Raw genomic sequence first — 19,394 nt, 5'->3', positions numbered from 1 at the left:
TTTGTGCCATTGTCTCAGCCCATGCACCCCCTAAAAGTGACGCTCAAGATGAGCTAACCCCTTGCTCTTACCTCTGCCAGGCGGGAGTGCTTGTGGACATTCTCGCCTTTTTGCACGCTTGGAGCCAGCTGCTGCAGGACACCCCTGCTGCTTGTCAGTGCTCTTGTCAGCCGAGCAAACTTCCCCCAGCCTGAAGCAAGTGGAAGAGTGAAAAGACAGGGTCAACCACATCCCAAAGGTGCACAGACATTCACGTTAGAAGCTATACTGTCAGAAACAGACACCCCCAATGCCCTCCTAAGCTCCCAACAGTCACTCTGCATCCCTGCAAGCAAGACCCACTGCTCAGAAAAGCACCTTGTGTGTCGCAATTTGCTTTTCCCCTGCACTTTCACTTCAACCTAATCATAGTTCGTGAAGCTGGTAGAGCAGGTTTTAGTACCATTTTACAAATAGGGAGACTAAGACACAGAGTGCCCGGACAATGAGAGTCTAGCACATCTCTCCACTATGGCCCAAGCCTTCTTCACCAGATAATACCAGGTAATTGAGATGGTTCTCTGATTTGGTAACTTGGCTCAGGCTGTTCCCAATCCCCAGGCTACCTGATCTTGCAGAAACAACTGGTTCTGGGTTTTAAATGGACAAGCTAGTTCAATAGCCATTCTATGCATTACCTTCTCCAAGGCCAGAGGAGTAAGAAATGATTTCAACCCCTGGGGAGGTGGGGGAAAAGCAGTGGTAGATTTTAGTCTGCTTTAGGATGGAAGAAAGATGGTTGGTGACAGGTCTTTACTGAGAATCGAAGATGTCTGAGTGATCTTGACACCTTTTAAAGGCCCCCAAAGACAATTGTCCATTTCAACACTCAACAACCCATCTACATCAAGGTTATGACCATGCAGTTGCCCCATGAGACCCTTGAAGTCCTGTCAGGATTCTCAAGAATCAGGAATTGGGTTTTAGGAGCTCCAAAAACCCAGACATGGGGTATATAGCAAATAAACAGAGCATGTAACTATTTTTACATTACAGCTAAAAGCAGGACTAGGTGATTTTATTTTTTTATATCCTTTAGAGTTTAGAAGCATTCAGCACCTTCCAGTAGAAATCTCATCTGCCAAATTTTACCCTGGAGCAACTTTCCAAGATAGAATCCAGAGGACAATGGAGTTAAGCAGAAGAATGTCCGTATTTTATTTTTCTATACAACCTTTGAGAATCATAAACTGGATAAATTTTTGTCAAGATAGTAAGAATAGCAAATCAGCTCTTTTTTGTCTCATTCCAGAAGTGCCAGGCTTCAATAAAAAGCCAGTAGTGCTTTCATCCACCCTGATGCCACGAAGCAGAAATGTGGAACTGCTGGGATTGGCTTGAAAAGATACGCATAGTGGTTTGACTGTGGGTGGGTGGGGTATCCCACTAATGTTAACAGGAGGGGACAGCATGGACTCTGTAGGGGTCTTTGACATCTCCCCCAATGTCAATGAATGTGCTATGGGAACTATGAATTAAGATTTTTTAAAAGTCACTTTCAGAGGAAGGCTCTACTTTAGCTTAAAATACAGCTGAAACTGGATTCCAAAAAGCTTTTCGAGAAGAGCAGAGAGTTTATTTTTCAGTCAGTTGTGTATGTAAACATCAGCAAGGGCTCTGCACCCACCCTACCACCACCACCAGCGTGATCTATATACTGTGAGAACAGTGATGAGAGGGAGCTGGCAGAGCAGGTGCCCCAAACCCCTTGGTTCATCACCTGATATAACATAAAAGAATAAAAAGGAATATCCCTGGACCTCTGGGCATTTCCCTAGACTCAGGATAGCCCCTCACTCTCTGGCCTAGCCCTGATTCTCTTTGCAAGAGTGGGCTCTTGCAAGAGTGGGCTCTTAAAAGAGTGGGCTCTCGGCTGGCTGAGCAAGGGCATGGGAAGGTGAGTCGGTGTTGAAAAGGAAATGGATGAACAGTGTGAAATTTGCATCACACTTCTACCCAGGATGGGCAGGAAGGAAGGAAATAAGTTTTTACCCAAGTTCCCAAACCCATATTTTCTTTCCTGTGCTATAGATACTTTATAATGGCAATCATGCCTCGCCAGATGAAAAAATAGATTCAATCACTCATGTGTTAATTCTATAAACATAATTACTAGGTACCAGGTATGGTACTAGATACTAGAGATATTAACATGAATAAGACACAGATTCTGGCCTCAGGGAGCACACACTCTAGCAGGGAAGACTGACAATTATGAAATCATGACATAGTGAACTAAGTTCTATGACAGGGATGAGTACAGAATGCTATGGCCAAGACTGTCAAAAGAAGGCATATACCTAATCCAGGCTGGGGAGACAAAGCAAGTTTCCTGAAGGAAATGGCACTAGAGCAAAGTTTTAAACAATGAGTAGGAATTAGGTAGACTTAAGGAAAGAAAGACATCCCACACAGAAGGAACAGCACCTACAAAGGCAGAAAATTATAAAACAGGGTAATATGTCAGTGAAGAACAAGACATTCGGAATGGCTGGATGAAGGGCCATGGCTTATAAGTGGGAGGGGGATGCCAGGCATGTCCTGAGATGATGCTAAAGAGGTTGGTCGGGGCCAAACCAAGAAGAACCTGGACAGTAAAAACCTACAAGGTAAGTTAAGAACCTTGAACTTCATCCTGAAACCCACTGAGAGCCACTGAAGGACTTTAAATGTGGTGAGGAGGGAGATACACATGCCAATTTGCATTTTAAATGAACAGAACAACAAAGTGGATAGTGGGCTGGAAAAAAAAAAAAAAAAAGACAGATAGAAGGTATGTTAGGACAACAGGCAAGAGACCATGTGGGCCTGGACCAATGCTGCGGCCTGGGCCGGGGTCAAGGGGAGACTTGAGGGCAGCTACAGAGTCAGGACTCTGAAAAAAATAGCTATAGAGGAAAAGAAAAAGCAACCTAGGTGGCTCCTGAGTTTCTGGTTTGGGTGACAACTGGGGTGACAGCTATTCAAGGAGATTAAAAACATATGAAGAGCAAACCAATTTGGTGGAAGGTAATACATACAATTTGGACCAACAATGTCCCTTACAGCAGACCCATCAGAAGAATCATTTCTGGAGAAAGTGAAACTCCTATTGTCCAAAAGGCCAAATGGGAGGGGACAACCCAAACCGAACTTAGCTCAAAATGGTCTTGCTCAGGGGAAGTCAGACAGTCACTTTCCACGTGATTCATTGTCGTCCTTCAAGGAAGAATACTGGCCTACCCCTAGCAGGCTTACCTGCTCCCTGTATTGAACCCCAACTTGCTTTAGGCAGGCATATATTAGATCATTGACTGTGCTTTACTGTTTTATTTGCTTACCTGCCTATGCCTTCTCCCAAATAGACTCAGAGGCTCTATCGCAGGCATTTCCTTGTGTCCAGCACCTAGCATGAGGCCAGGCACCCAACAGGTGAATACAATAGGTGTACTGGACAAATAAAGAACAAATATTTTTTCTCTCATCACCCTACTTCTGTCTGGATTTGCAATAGATATAAGGTCCCAAAGGATAGGCAGCCCATTTCACAAACTCTCTTCAGTTTTAGGGGATATTTCTGTGCCTCTCTTTTGCCAGGCATTTCTGCACCCACTCCTCCAATTACATCCCACTTGTAAGTTCAACACTGAATAGTGCTCAAATGAAGAAACCCCTGGCCCAGGATTCTTCCAGTTCCATCACAAATGTCACCAGCAAGTTAGGCATAGCAGAGCTGTGGATGCCATGAGAAAATTGAAACCATACATGATCAGGAAAATGAGAGGGGAAGTGGGCAGGAGCAGAAGAGGAAGAGTATAGAAAGAAAAAAGACAAAAGGAGAGGAACACAGTATACAATCTAGCAATCAGCTAAAAGGTATTTACTGGGTCTTTTCTCCATTCTCAGGAATGGAGAAATGGCTTTTACCCTGTCTTGACCCGACAATGGCTGGTGGGTGTCAACTTAGCTGAGCCACCAATGAGCCTGAATCTTTCTTTTTCAGGCCAGAAGAGATGGTGCTGGGATGAGTTAGAATTCCAATTCCTCTGAGAGTAAGTCCAGGGGTACCAAAAAAGACAGAGGACAGCCTTATCCTGAGATACAGGGTCAGAAATTCAGAGGAGTTGATAGCATAATCCAAACATCCAGCAGAGAATAGTCAACACAGGGTACAGCATGGAGAGTCAGTGTGGACCACTGCCTAAGCGTCCTCAAGTCTCCTCCCACAATCTTTTCCTTACCAATGTACAAAGCACCAAAAATCTAGAATGGCTTCTTCAAGTAGCAGTCACTAAATTGTCACTTTCCCATCAGCCTAAGGGCAGAGACATAAAATGTTAACATTGAAGGGGGGTGGGGCCTGCGACTTGTGTCTATTACTATTTCTCCCATGTCCAGCATGAAGATACATGGAGAAGGGTGAACAGTTACAACAGTTTGCCAGAGCCTTCATCCTGCAATATTCTAAATCTCTGGCTCTTAGAAACCTACTCCAAAGTTTTGCATTCCTTTTGTTGTCTGCATTTGCCTTAAGTTTAACTCTGAATTTAGAAGTAAACAAGTGAATCTTTGAAAATGAATTTGCTCCTTTAATATGACATTAGTTGGTGGGATAATAGAGAAAACAAGAGGACTGACTCATCCTTTGGTGAGCAATGTAAAGAGAGAAAATTCTGAGCTTTACACTCTAATTCTATACTCATTTGCCCAACCCTCCTGACTCAGAAGAGAGAACGTGACAGAAACATATCCCACAGCCTACTCCCAATTATCTACAACAAAAGAAAAAGCAAGAGATAAGGAACAAATGAAATCACTGGAGCATCACAGATTCTCATTTTAGGCAGGAATTCCTACCTACTCTCTCATTCAGCCTTTAAGCGCACACACACACACACACACACACACACACACACACACACACCCCAGAACTGTTAGCAAACAGCAAACCTAACTTGACTTTCATTCCCTGCTCCATGCCATCCGTGGGCACTATTTGTCAGAGAGTAAGAGAATTACTGTCAAAAGACAAAGAGCAAAGTGAAGATGAGGAAGTCAGAGGCCTACCTAGCTCATAAAAAGGACGGTGAGAACTGGTACACCAAATGACAGAGGGGACTCTGAAAGCATTTCCAGGACCCATCCCCTCTGCCTGAGGCTCTGGGTAGAAGAGAAGTTACTTTGTGTCAGATCCTGAAATAGGCTACTGTCAATTATCCCATGTGTTGGACCCTTTGCGGGTGATTTGTGGGAAAATTGGGGGCACAAACTGGCTTCTTGCATCACTATCAGGATGTACCCACCCCAGCCCCAAGTCCCCAAATTAGGTACTACATGATCTGAGAAAACAAAGTAATTTTAAAGACAATTTGAACACAACTGATTTAAAAGGCTAATATGGTGGTGGGAAAACATCCCATGGGGCTATGCCAAAGAGCAATTATCTGGGAATTTTCTGGGGTTTTAGATTATCCACATTTCCATTTCATCTCCAAAGTGAATTCTAAACAAGCCTAAGTCAGCAAGACTCAAGATTCTTAATGGTGACTGAGGTGCTGTACTGAAAACCCAGCTGGTCTCCCGGAAAGAAGCTGCTGAGAGTACATCCAAGAAGAAATGTCAAGCCAGGAGATAATGCAGCCACATGGCAGCATATTTTCTAGGATCTAGACTTGATCCCTGTAGCAAAAATTGCAGTTTATAGACTTAAAATAACAAGGCCTAGAGAATGATCATGTGCTTCCATCATAAACACACTGATATAAAGTTTGACTTGTCCTAAGCAGACTACCAAACCACAGTGGGCCAGGGGCACAAAGACATGGCAAGTGGGAAGGTCTGAACATATCTGCCATGGCATTTGAAATTGACAGGCTTATAAAGCCATGTCTTTGAGGAGACATTAAGCGTGGTCTACTAGCAGGATTCCTACATCGAGGGCTAACGTGTGTGTGTGTCAAATTTTTATGAATCCAGCCAGAAGTTACTCCTATTTATTTCACTGACAAAAACAATTAATATCTGGTCCCCTCAGCTAAGAAGAAACAGAGTAAGTGTGTGTGTATGTCCTCATGAGTGTCTGTAAGTATGTATGTGTATATAGCAAAACTCTTATCAACAGAGAAATGCATCATTGAGGCAGGTTAAATGAAGTGGAGCATTTTATTCCTGGAAAATAAACCTAAGTAAGTCTCACTACATCACTCTGATTTATCCCTCTTTAGGTTTCATGAGCATCAAATGCAGGCACCTACATGCCAGGTACGGAGCATTCTGTTAGGTATGCTTTTCCTACTAAATAATAACAGCACATCACCTACGAATGTTCCGGTGCTAATAAAAAAAAAATTTTGATTCAACCAAATCACATGTCTTAAATTTTTAAGAGAAAAATTGCAAAAATAAGTGTAAAAATATTCAATTGCCTTCAAAATACTACTTTTGAGTTTATTAGGTTAAAAAAGCAACTGGCCTTTCTATATGGTAACAAGATGATACTTAATCATGAGTGAACCCACTGCCACGAAATAGCTACTGCACTGAGAAATCTTCAAATTAGAAACTAGAAATCGGGCAATCATGTATCTGTAAGCAAAGGGAGACTCAGGTGGCTGAAACACTGGTTGAGAGACTGCATCTGCTGCAGTCTTAAAACCAAAAGGCAAGCTGAAATTGAGTTAGTGAGCTATCAGACAGTTTTAAAAAAATAGGATGCACTGGTATTCACAGTACTGTGCTCGGAACTCCATAAATGTGAGTGGCTAAATGTGCCAGGATTTTAAATACCCTCAGAGGACACAGCCCTTGAGAGAGCATCCACATAATGCTTTTTATTTCCTCCTATAATGCTCATTTAACAACAAAAATTTTGTCACATCAAAAATAATATGTCTCAGTTTAAATCTCCCCTGGACTCCGCTCTCACCTCTTTGCTACATCTCAGGAAACCACAAGGAGCAGACTTCGCCAGCAGAGCTGAAAAATCAACCACAGAGCCAGGTAGCACTGCAACATGAAAAAACTCCTAGCCTCTTGGTTATCTTGAGTGTAAGCTATGAACGAGGGATGTGAAAGAGGTTCTATGTCATCCCCTAATCCAAAACCTCTGGGACTAACTTGCCATCTTTTTTATGTCCTGATGAGCTGAACCTCTTCAGGGATACAGTTGTTGCAGAAACCCTGAGCCATCTCCTTTCCTGGGTCCCCTATGTTATGCAAAGAATACATGCATATGATATGGCTGAGATGAGTGCTAAAATCTGTGATCACACAGCTAATTAAATGACCCATATAGAAATGTTACTCAGGACCTGGCTTCATTAATGTCATGTTCCAAATGAATTAACCAGTCACAGACTTAATCAACCACAGACACAAAGATGTGCTAAAGTCTGCTGTAACAATCTTGAAGTGCTAGAATTCAGTCAAATCTAAGAAAGCTTATATATAAAGCAGATGAATGTAGCCATAGACCACCCCATTTGTATGACTGACATTTGTTATGTGAAAACTTAAAAAGATTCTGATGATACTAGAGTTGCCAAACTATCTTCTTCTGCCTAACTAATATCGGAAAGGGTTAATTATTAAAGGTATGAAATTGATTGAAATGCTTTCCTAAACAAAGTGTTTTTTCTCCCCTTCTCCTCCCTGGATACACTCCGGAATGACACAGTGCTTTGCTCCATACAAATTAAAGTTAGAATCTTGAGGTTTGTAAAGTGATTGCCTTGACAACCACAAATTCTCTGTAATGAGAGCCACACTAAAGACAAAAAAGGCATAAATGTATCTGTACAAGTGAGAATTACAAACCTTTACATGAATCATCCTCAATTGGCTGTTTGAAAGCTGTTATGTCACTGAAAGTGCAAAGAAATAAAACCACTTTATCCTGTTCGTTTCGAATTGGAGCAATTTTCACAAAGAACCACACAGGTGTCCCTGAAAGGAATATCAAAAGGTTGGTCAGTAATTTGCATTCTCATTTGAGGGGCTATGGAAGCAAAGACTTGGGAATGAATAGGTACAAATATTAATTCATTTTTCAAATGGTCTTATTCCTTCAAGTCCTGGGTTATCATCACACCATAAATTTTTTTTCTTGCTGGAATAAAAACTTTCACAGTGACTATTCAGTAAGGGGTTTCTCCTGTTCAACTAATTTTCTAAGTGCAGATCTCTTAACTTGTAAAACAATTAGGAAATAGATTGAAAACCCCACCTGATCTTATGGAAGAAACTTAGGTACAAAGACCTAAAGACTTACCTTAGACCACATAGTAGACAGTAAAGAGTAGGGGCCAAGATAGGCCCTGCCAACCATGGCCAGCAGACCATGCCAACTCAAATTTCAAACTTCATCCATTGCTAAAGGATCCCAGGGTCAAAATCCAGTTTAGGAATCCACCAATTTGACTCATATGACCAATCACACATGGGCCAGAAACTATATTTCTTTTTTTTTTTAGACTCTCAGGCTGGAGTACAATGGTGCAATCTCGGCTCACTGTAACCTCTGCCTCCCGGATTCAAGTGATTCTCCCGCCTCAGCCTCCCGAGGTAGCTGGGATTACAGGCACCCACCACCACGCCCGGGTAATTTTTGTATTTTTAGTAGAGGCGGCCAGGGTGGTCTCGAACTCTCAACCTCCAGTGATCTGCCCACCTTGGCCTCCCACAGTGCTGGGATTACAGGCATAAACCACTGCGTCCAGCCCAGAAACTGTATTTCTACATCCCTCTCCTTAAAATAAAAATCTAAGAGATCCAATGCAATGGTAAATGACAAGCCATTGAAGAAGGAAAGGAACACCACAATGATTCCCCCGTACAAAGCTCTCCAGAAAAGAAGGATTCCAAGCAGGTTTGGGCTTCGATCACATTAGTGCCATAGGAAGCTCAATGAATGTGTTTCAATATCAATCCTTGTTCCTGAGGTACAGTGGAGGATAAACGAGTTCTTCCTAAGCTCTGTCTTCATTCACAGAAGGAGGCATGCAGGGCTATTCTGACTGGCTTCTTGGAGAGGGTACCCACTCAGGTATCAACAGTCAAATATCTGCATAGTCACTCGCTGGCTTCCCAAAAATAATTAAGGAAAATAAATAAATATTTTCTAGCCATAGAAGACATCACAGCAAGAAGCACCAATTTATTCTAGGATACAAAATTAAATGAGACACAAAGCAATCCTATGTTCTTTTCTTTTCTTATATTCCGGTTCCTACAATAGCATCTAGAAGAACTGAATAACTATTTGTTGAATTTTGCATAACTGGCATAATACTTAGCATACTATTTTATAACCATTTGCAAATCAAAATAAAGTAGCTACTTCCCCATGCTAAGTAATAGTTTCCTATGTAGCCAGCACTGTGCTCAGCATTTTACATATGTTATTTTGTGAGATAGAGAGCAGACAACTCACTGAATCTTGGAGATGAAAATAGATCCTCAAGAGGTCACCTGGCTTTCTCTGTCCACAATCACATCAAACTCTGTACTGTACACCAGGGACAGACAGACATCTCTGATTAACATTAGGCTTAGTTAGCCAATCTAGCTTGACAACAACTACTTCAGAGATTTAACTATACCACCTATTCACATGTCAGTAGTCATAACCCTGAAATGCACAAACAGGCAGCAAGTAGATCCAATGGAAATGTGTTCTCCTTAAATCTTGATTATCTGTGTATTCCGCTATAGTTAATTTTAACCTTCTTTCCATTCTCTTTGTGTAATTTTCAGCTGCCAGTTTCTAGGTGTTCTGCAAATACCAACAGATTATAATGTCACCTTAAGAAGTGTTTTGAAAGAAAACTCTACCATATGAAAATCACAAATAGCATTTCAAAGTTAAGAATATGACCTCTGAATTGTTCACTGTTTTTGGAAGTATGTATTACTATTCCTCCCAGTTTTTTCTCAGAATCTGCAGGATTTTAAACCATTTTCAATTAAGCAACAGAAAACTCAAAGTGTCACAGCAATTACATTCATATCCTCACAGCTCTCAATTGTACCCTCTCTGTTAAGGCAAAAACACAAATCAAAAAAAAATTTTTTGCTCTAAAAAAAAATTTAAGCATTTTTTCAGATGATAAACCAGAAAATACCACTAATTACTCCCCACTTAATAGGTGAATTTGTTTAAACTATGTCTCTCTGTTGCCCAGGCTGGAGCACATTGTGTGTGGGTTCCTGTCATCTGATTTATTACTAATTTGACAAATGTATTACTAATTTAACCAATTAGTAATAAATCAGGTGACAGGAACCCACTCATGATGCCTACTCCTAGAATCTCCAGAACCCTCCCCTCCCAGCTACAGCCCTGTAGCCCATCACTGCACTGCACCGGCTGGGCCTGATACCTGGGAACTTGCTCATTCTTTATGTTTCATTTATGACTACAGGCGTGGATGACACTAAGCCACATTTCCAAGATCATGAAAACCATTGTATTAGTTGTATTGGGAGGTCTTTTTCATTTGTCCACAGTTCAAGCTTATCATGAATGAACTCTCCCCACTTAACAGGTCCATTTGTTTAAAGTGTGTCTCTCTGTCACCCAGGCCGTAGTACAGTTGCACGATCTCGGCTCACTGCAACCTCCACGTCCTGGATTCAAGAGATTCCCCTGCCTCAGCCTCCTGGGTAGCTGGGACTACAGGTGCATGCCACCACACCTGGCTAATTTTTGTATTTTTAGTAGAGATGGGGTTTCACATGTTGGCCAGGCTGGTCTTGAACTCCTGACCTCAAGTGATTCTCCTGCCTCAGCCTCCCAAAGTGCTGGGATTACAGGCGTGAGCCACTGCACCCGGCCATGTTCCCTAATTAAACACATACTACTCTGACCACTCCTTTTCAGTATCTAAATATATATCTTATAACAAAAATTCATACAATCAGGACATATTGCCTTAGCGTTCATCTTGAGCTAAATATAGGGACTTTTTAAGGGAAAGGACCTCCTTTTTCCTGATCTGGTGTTTCTCTGTGGAAGAACATCTTGCAGTGTAACACTCTGGGCCTTTTTCCTGGGTTGGTTGGTAATCTGGGACACAGAGCTGGATATGTGTAGCTTGGCCCCTTCTCTGCTTTGCTCCCCTACCCTATAAAGGGGGAAAGGCAAAAGGCAGGAAGGATGGTTGGTAAGAGGAAAAGCCTGCAGTTCTCCAATACTACCTGTGACTTGCAGGTAACTCTGTCTGATTCTAGGTTTCACTTTTAGAAACTCACTTGCCCACAGGTATAAACTACATTCCCCAGGATCAGCTTCATTAGTCACAAAAGTGATATCTTATCCTCTATTGCAGGAGTCCCCAACCTTTTTGGCACCAGGGACCAGTTTCATGGAATACAATTTTTCCATGGACCAGGGTGGGAGGATGATTTCAAGATTAAACTGTTCCACCTCAGATCATCAGGCATTAGATTCTCATAAGGAGCAGGCAACCTCACATACACAGTTCACAACAGGGTTCGCGCTTCTATGATAATCTAATGCCACCGCTGATCTGATAGGAGGTGGAGCTCAGGTGGTAATGCTCGGTCAGCTGCCACTCACCTCCTGCTATATGGCCCAGTTCCTAACAAGCCATGGACTGGTAGCAGTCCGTGGCCTGGGAATTGGGGACCCCTGCTATATTGGCCTGATTCCTTTATCTCTCAATTGGTTCTGATCATGGACAGGGAAGTTAAGTGTTATGTACTGGCCCCCTCAAAGCTTAACAGCTAAGGACTTTTCTTTAAATAGATCATAATACACTCCAAGGGCGAGAGACCTGATCTACTTCCTCTGTCTTACCACCGGCACCCCTACTTCCTGGCATTCAATGCAGTATTACGTACAGGGTCATGTGAAGCCATTGCATCACTCCACTCCAGGGAGTGCTGTCATGGAGTTGCACAACAGCCTTGGTGGGGTAGATGCTCTAGGAATGCTAAATTAAAAAAAATAAATCCTACACCCAGTGTTTTCAGTCCCGAATTATCACTACCCAAACAGTCTAGGAAAGTGAGTAGAATGGGCTTAAGTTTTCACTTCTGGAATTCTTTCAGAAGAGAACGTAAGTCCCTCCTAGGTGGTACAGACTACTATTTCAACCTTTTCCACTTAACAGCAAAGGATTTTTATTTAATGAAATATAACTTAAAGATTTAATATGTGAAACAGTTGCTTCAAGTGAATGTGAACCATCTGGAACCTGGACCCCACTCAAGCCAGTTTCCCTTCTACCCTCCAAGGATATTCAGGAATCCTTTGGCTCCATTCAGACATTGACTTTCCTGCAGACAGAACTTGGAGCAAGTAGCCTACAGGGGTCTCTCCTAGAACCCAAATTCTGCAGCAGAATCCATTCCATCAAGATGCTAGAGAGGCAATAAATGCAAATATTCACATACATACATAAAAAATCAGGAAGAAGTAAAATTTCTGCCTCCTTACCCAAGTACTACTATGGAAAAACTGAGAAAAGTAAGCATTTGATGTCCTACTGCAAAAAGGACAAAGTGTCAATGTTAAATCCTTTATTAAAGAAAGATCTATGTACAAACCCAGGAACAACATAGCACCTGACAACCCTACTGATGGCAGAGGCTGCTGCTGCTGCTGGGAAGGAGGCTCTTTCCAAGATGAGGATGTCCAATGGGAGGGCAGTTCCAGGTCAGCCTTTTTAGATCACTCTGATTTTCATCCCTTATGTAGCTCCCTTAGGTCATGTAGTAATGAACCTGACAACCTAACCTGGCTTTGAGGTTCCTCAGCCTTGGCAGTCAGATAACAAAACAGCAAGGCTCAGATATATGAGATAATTTTTGGCCTCCATCAATCTTCTTTCTACCCTGGGCTTCCTCCCAAGTACTCTCTGTAATCAGGCATCTGGGCATCCAGACCATATTCAACAGCAATGGAACAGACCAAGCCACTGTGATTGGCTTTTGGGAAGGGCTGCACTCTAATAGGTCCAGAAACTAGACTTGGGGATGGTAGCCTGTGCCGGGAAATAGAACAATTGGTCTGGGGTCAACTTTATGGAGATGAATTACAAGTACAGAGAGGATGAGACAGCACCAGAGAAATGTAATGGCCACCGACCATTAGAACATCTGCTACTGAGTCCCAACCCCTGAGTTTGAGCCCTGTATCTTCAGTTATTGGGAGCCTTGGCCGCATCAGTTTAACTTCTCTCACCATCAGACTCTTCATTTGTAAAATGGGGATAACAGAGTTACTTAAAATAAAGTAAAAATACCCACATGTCTGATACATAGGTGTTTAAAACTATCACTTTCCTTCTTTTTTATTTATTTATTTATTTTTTGAGATGGAGTCTCACTCTATTGCCTAGGCTGGAGTGCAGTGGCACAATCTCGGCTTACTGCAACTTCCGCCTCCTGGGTTCAAGCGATTCTCCTGCCTCAGCCTCCTGAGTAGCTGGGATTACAGATGCCCACCACCGCACCAGCTAATTTTTGTATTTTTAGTAGAGATGGGGTTTTGCCATGTTGGCCAAGCTAGTCTTGAACTCCTGACTTCACGTGATCTGCCCGCCTCGACCTCCCAAAGTGCTATGATTACAGGCGTGAGCCACCATGCCTGGCCCCAAAACTATCACTTTCCTTTCTTCCTTCCTTTTAAATTTCTCACCTGTAAGACGGAAATGCCCAACCTCATTTCACATGGCTGTTTGAATGACTTAAAAACAGGAAGTATTTCAAAGTGTTTAACAAAACTCTGAAGCTGCCTCTGCCTGTTTTGAGGAAAGAGGGCCAGTCTCATATATAACAAGGGCAAAACTAGGAAAATCAATACTTAAGCCTCAACATAATGAAAATTGCATGATAAGCATAAAACAAGACCTAAATAAATGGAGAGAGTTAAATTGTTTGTAGATAAGATTCCATTTTATAAGATGTCAAACCTCTGTCTCTAATATATATATCTCTCTCTAATGCAATTTCAATCATGTTTTTGTATTTGTTTTTCTCTGACTCTGATGAATTAAAATTCAATTCAAACAGAAAAATTAAGGTGTACGCATGGCCAATAAATCTTTGAAATTATTAGAAAGAAAAATAATAACAGGGACTGCCTACTACAGTAATTAAGAGTCACTGGCACAGGCCTCAAAAAAAAAACAATAAAAATAATATTCATTGAGTACTTACAATGGGGTCAGATCCTGAAACATTGTGGTTTACTTCTCACAATGACTCTATAATGTAGAATAGCTACTATGATATTGTTCTCATTTCAAATGTGGGAATCCAAGTAGGCAAGTATCCTAGACAAACTCACATAGCTAATAAATTACTAGAGGGTTCCTAGAGAAGAAGACAGAAACAAATCCACATATGTGTGAGACCTTAGCATATAAAGAAAAGGGCATTTCAAATCAGAAAGGAAGAGCTGGATTATTTAATAAATAGTAACAGGACAGCTGAATAAGCAATGTGGAAAATAAGTGAGATTGTTGCTTCACATAATATACAAAAATAAATTCTAAATGGTTTAATATTCTAAATATTTTAACACAACTATAAAGGTACCAAAAGGAACAACGGAGGCATATTTTTATTGTTTAGGTAAGGAGAACTTCCTAAGCATTATATAAAACTCGGAACCAAAAAGGAAAACATTGACACAAAACTTGTTCACTTCTAAATAGTTAAAAAAAAAAAAAAAAGTTTAAGAAGTTAAAAGAAAAAATGTTTGGAGAAAAATGTTTTTCAATATGTCTATGATTTACGATCAACATTCATTACATATAAGCAGCTCCTACCATTGAATAAATAAAAGGTAACCCATTCAGCAAATAAGTAAAATATGATTGCTTTGCCTATTAGATTTGTCTCCACAACTAGACTGTAACCTCCTCAAAGGCACAGTCTGTTTCTTACATCTATATCTCTGTGGCCCACTGGGTCTGGCACAGTGCTGAGCCTACAGTAGGTAATCAATGTGTACTTGGCCAGCAGCTTCTCCTTGCTGGCTCAGCAGAAATGCTGTCAGATGCCTTTCCCTGGGCTTCTCTGAGTGGGAAGCTGATCCAGAGCTCCCAGATTCCAGGCCACTAGCCACACCACAAACTGTGGAGTCACACGATGGGGGAGTGCTGTCCAGAGGATGTACTGACTGCTTTTATTCAGGGTTAATACTTCTGGATTTTCTTGTTTGAAAAATTGAAAAATTAATTGAGTAGCACAGGAGTGAACACATGAATATTAACTGAATGACTTCATTAATGACGACTGTTATTGATGTAAGAAAATCAGGCCAGGCATGGTGGCTCATGCCTGTAATCTCGACCTGGGAGGTAGAGATGGGTGGATGGCTTGAGCTAGGAGGTGAAGACCAGCCTGGCCAACATGGTGAAACCCCAATTCTACAAAAATACCCAAAAAAATGAGCTGAGCATGATGGTGCCTGCCTATAGTCCCAGGTACTTGGGTGGCTGGAGCCTGGGATGCAGAGGTTGCAGTGAGGTGAGATCACGTCACTGAAAGAAGGAAGAGAGGAGAGGGGAGGGGAGGAGAGGGGAGGGGAGGGGAGGAAGGAGGGAGGGAAGGGAAAGGAGAGGAAGGAAGGAGAGGAAGGAAGGAAAGGAAGGAAGGAAAGAAAGAAAGGGAAGAAAGGAAGGAAAGGAAGGAAGGAAAGAAAGGAAGGAAGGAAAGGAAGGAAAGAAAGAAAGGAAGAAAGGAAAGAAAGAAGGAAAGAAGGAAAGAAAGAAAAGAAAGAAAGAAAGAAAGAAAAGGAAATCATACAGCATACTAAACATTAGGCAAGTAACAATACGAAACATATAGCACTCCAGAAATGCCAGGTTTTCCAAATAGCCAATAGATAGAAATCTTTCAAATAATCCATCCTTCAACATATGTAATGAATTCCACTCATTCCAAACCACACCATGAAGCCTTCTGCTAATTACTGTCAACTCCCCAAAAGATAGGACAAATATTAATGCTTATCAATAGAAGATCCTGTCAGGCCTCTGAGCCCAAGCCAAGCCATCGCATCCCCTGTGACTTGCACGTATACGCCCAGATGGCCTGAAGTAACTGAAGAATCACAAAAGAAGTGCAAATGCCCTGCCCTGCCTTAACTGATGACATTCCACCACAAAAGAAGTGAAAATGGCCCGTCCTTGCCTTAAGTGATGACATTATCTTGTGAAATTCCTTTTCCTGGCTCATGCTGGCTCAAAAAGCTCCCGCACTGAGCACCCTGTGACCCCCACTCCTGCCCGCCAGAGAACAAACCCCCTTTGACTGTAATTTTCCTTTACCTACCCAAATCCTATAAAATGGCCCCACCCTTATCTCCCTTTGCTGACTCTCTTTTCGGACTCAGCCCGCCTGCACCCAGGTGAAATAAACAGCCATGTTGCTCACACAAAGCCCGTTTGATGGTCTCTTTACATGGACGCGCATGACAGATCCTTTCTACAAAGTTGTCCTTGCAAACCCTAGAGAATGAGACTGGGAAAAAGAGAACTAAAACAATGTATTAAAAGCTTGTAAAAATGAGTGGGAAAATCCCTATAATTAAATAGGATATATAGGCAAAGAATCCGAACAATTAACATTTAAAAGGGTAATTTTAAATGGATAATAAATAGGAAAAAAATACTTCAATCTCACTAGCATTAAAAAGCTCATTAAACAAAAAAAATTGTGGGCAATTTGACAATTTAAAAATTATGCTATTCAATGCTGGTGAGGCATAATGAGTCAGACACTCACATTCTGTATGAGGACTTGGAAATGGGTTCAGTCCTTCTGGAAAGCTATTTGGCAAAATGTCTCAGAAACCTTAGTTCATATTCCTTGACACAGCAATTCTCAACTTCTAGGAAATATTTCATAATGTCAACAAAATACATTTGTATAACAATTTTTACCTCAGCATTGTTTTTAATAATGAAAATTGAGCCTCATAAATAATAATAGAGGAAACATTAATAAAATTCTTTCTAAATTATATTTATGAGGAATTTTAATAATGGGGATATTTTTGTGATAAAGACTAAATAAACATATGATTTTTAAATTGTATACATGTCAAAATCTCCATTATGTAAAATGTACACAGACAAAAACAAAAAGGAAACACACCAAAAAGTTAATAGTATAATAGTACTTCTCTGAGTCTGTTGGGGTTTTTTTTCTTTAAATTTTTTGCATGCATTCATCATGGTAAAAATGCATTAATTTAAAAATCAGAGAAAAAATATGCTTTAAGATAGTGATATTTCACTTTTTAAAATCTCAACAAGAAGAACTTTTACCTCATGGAACTCTATATTGCTTTAAAATGCTGAATGTTTTACTCTATTGAACAGCGAAGTTTCAAAGTAGAAGCAAAAGTTTCAAAGTAGAAGCAAACTCTACCTCCACAGAGGTGAAAAGAAACATGAAACCCTCCTTCCTCCCCTCCGCCCCTTTTCCATTCCCAGTGGACTCCTCTCTTCCTGCTCACTCCCTGGCTCTGATGCCCTCACTTTGCACCACAACATGTTGTTTCTCTCTTGTTTCTTGGTAAATATCAGGTTCCTTTCAAAGTAACTCAGCAAACATTCACCTCCTCACTCCTCAATGCCGGCTCCCAGCCAGACACTAGCAAGTTTTACCTAACGCGGGGCTTCCTACTTCCTGGGCTCTGCCTGGGGCTCCCAAACCAAGGGAGGAGCCCATCACAGGACACCACTGACAAAGGCCCTGCGCTCATCTCCTCCATAGCCCCCTGGACACCTGTCAGTTTGAATGCCTCTTCCAGGCATTCACTGGCCTGACCAGACCACTATCATTTTGCTGTCAGAGGGATTCCTAACAGCTCCTCTACCTCCTGCTCACTAAGCTCTATTCCATCTCCACGCTCTAGCTGGAGCCATATTTCTTTTCATTTCTTTTTTAGAAGGGTTTTGCTATGTTTCCCAGGTCAGATTCAAACTTCTGGGCTCAAACGATCCTCCCCCCCTCAGCCTCCAAGTAGCTGGGATTACAGGCGTGAGCCACCACTCCTCGGCTTAGAGCCATCTTTCTAAAATGGAATCTGAAGACATACTTACCCTGCTTAAAATCCCTCAACACCCCTCACCTCCACCGCCTTCTCTACCACTGCCGCTTTTAAGACAGATTCTAAACGATTTAACTTGGCTGTGTGACTAGCCCTTCCTAGCCTCTCCAACCTCATATTACTTCTCATGTATTTATATATTTATATATATATATATACACACACACAGACACACACACACATTTTGGAGACAGAGTCTCTCTGTCACCCAGGCTGAAGAGCAGTGGCACAATCTCAGCTCACTGCAACCTCTGCCTCTGGAGTTCGAGCAATTCTCCTGCCTCACCCTCCCAAGTAGCTGGGATTACAGGCACCCGCCACCAGCTAATTTTTGTATTTTTAGTAGATGGGGTTTCACCATGTTGGCCAAGCTGGTCTCAAACTCCTGACCTCAAGTGATCCACCCACCTCGGCCTCCCAAAGTGCTGGGATTATAGGCGTGAGTCACTGCGCCTGGCCCCTCATCTATTCATATATTTATTTACTCCATGAGTTTGGGTGGAGCACTTTCTATGTCTCAGGCACTGGGCTGGGTGCAAGGGGTAGAGCTCTGAAAGAGATGCACCCTGTTGGCATGGAAGCCAGTCTTCACTGCAGCTCTTTCTGTCCTTGTTACTCCAAGTGTGATCTGTTTCTTGTTGCTATCTGGAATTTCAGCATCGGCGTCACCTGGAAGCAGAACCGCAGATCCTTTGCTAGACCCTTGGCATAGAAATACACATTTCCATTCACTGGTGAGTTCTTATGCATGTCAAAGTTGAAGAAGCATGGGTTTGTGTCTCTTGAACCCTCAGTTCTCTCTCTCTGCTGCAGCCCTCTTCACATGCATTCAGCCTGGGATACTCTTGGCCCTGATCTTTGTCTAACTCCCCTCTATCCTTCCAGTTTCTGCATGGCACTTAATGTCTGTTAGGAAGACTTCCTTCCCTGACCCGCTAAGTTGGAGTTGTGAGCCACCTATGTGGTGTCACATCAAAGCACTGTTCCGTGGATGCTGCCCCTTCCCCTACAGATGCTGTAAGACCAGACATTGTGTCTGTCTCTTCATATTTGCATCCCTAGCAGCGAGCCTACCGTCTGCCATAGGGTTGTAGGTCAATAAAAAGCTATTGGAAAAAACACATACACAGAGAGAGAGAGAGAGAATCCAGTGCAACTGTATAATTTCCAGGCTTAACAAATAAGTTAAAGGTTCTTAATTCCTCAAGAGAGGGTGGGATTTGGAGGTAGTGGGCAGGTCCTAGGAAGAAAACATTATCTTCATCATTTCCTTAGTTTCATG

The 19,394-nt window shown here is 41.9% G+C and overlaps 1 protein-coding gene across 2 annotated transcripts in view; it reads right to left on the bottom strand.

The window, feature by feature from the left end:
• The window catches only part of KCNH1 (potassium voltage-gated channel subfamily H member 1), a 446,156-nt gene that overhangs the window by 394,293 nt on the left and 32,469 nt on the right, over positions 1 to 19,394 (bottom strand). For both annotated transcript variants that reach the window (XM_003893141.5, XM_003893140.5), the window contains exons 4-5: positions 7,834 to 7,962; positions 72 to 190 (exon numbers count right to left, since the gene is read on the bottom strand). In XM_003893141.5, coding sequence (XP_003893190.1) covers positions 72 to 190; positions 7,834 to 7,962 — 248 coding nt within the window. The remainder of the gene's footprint in view (positions 1 to 71; positions 191 to 7,833; positions 7,963 to 19,394) is intronic.

This window comes from Papio anubis, chromosome 1 (assembly GCF_008728515.1).
Source record: "Papio anubis isolate 15944 chromosome 1, Panubis1.0, whole genome shotgun sequence".
NCBI classification, from domain to species: domain Eukaryota; kingdom Metazoa; phylum Chordata; class Mammalia; order Primates; family Cercopithecidae; genus Papio; species Papio anubis.
This window is presented reverse-complemented; position numbering and strand designations above follow the sequence as displayed.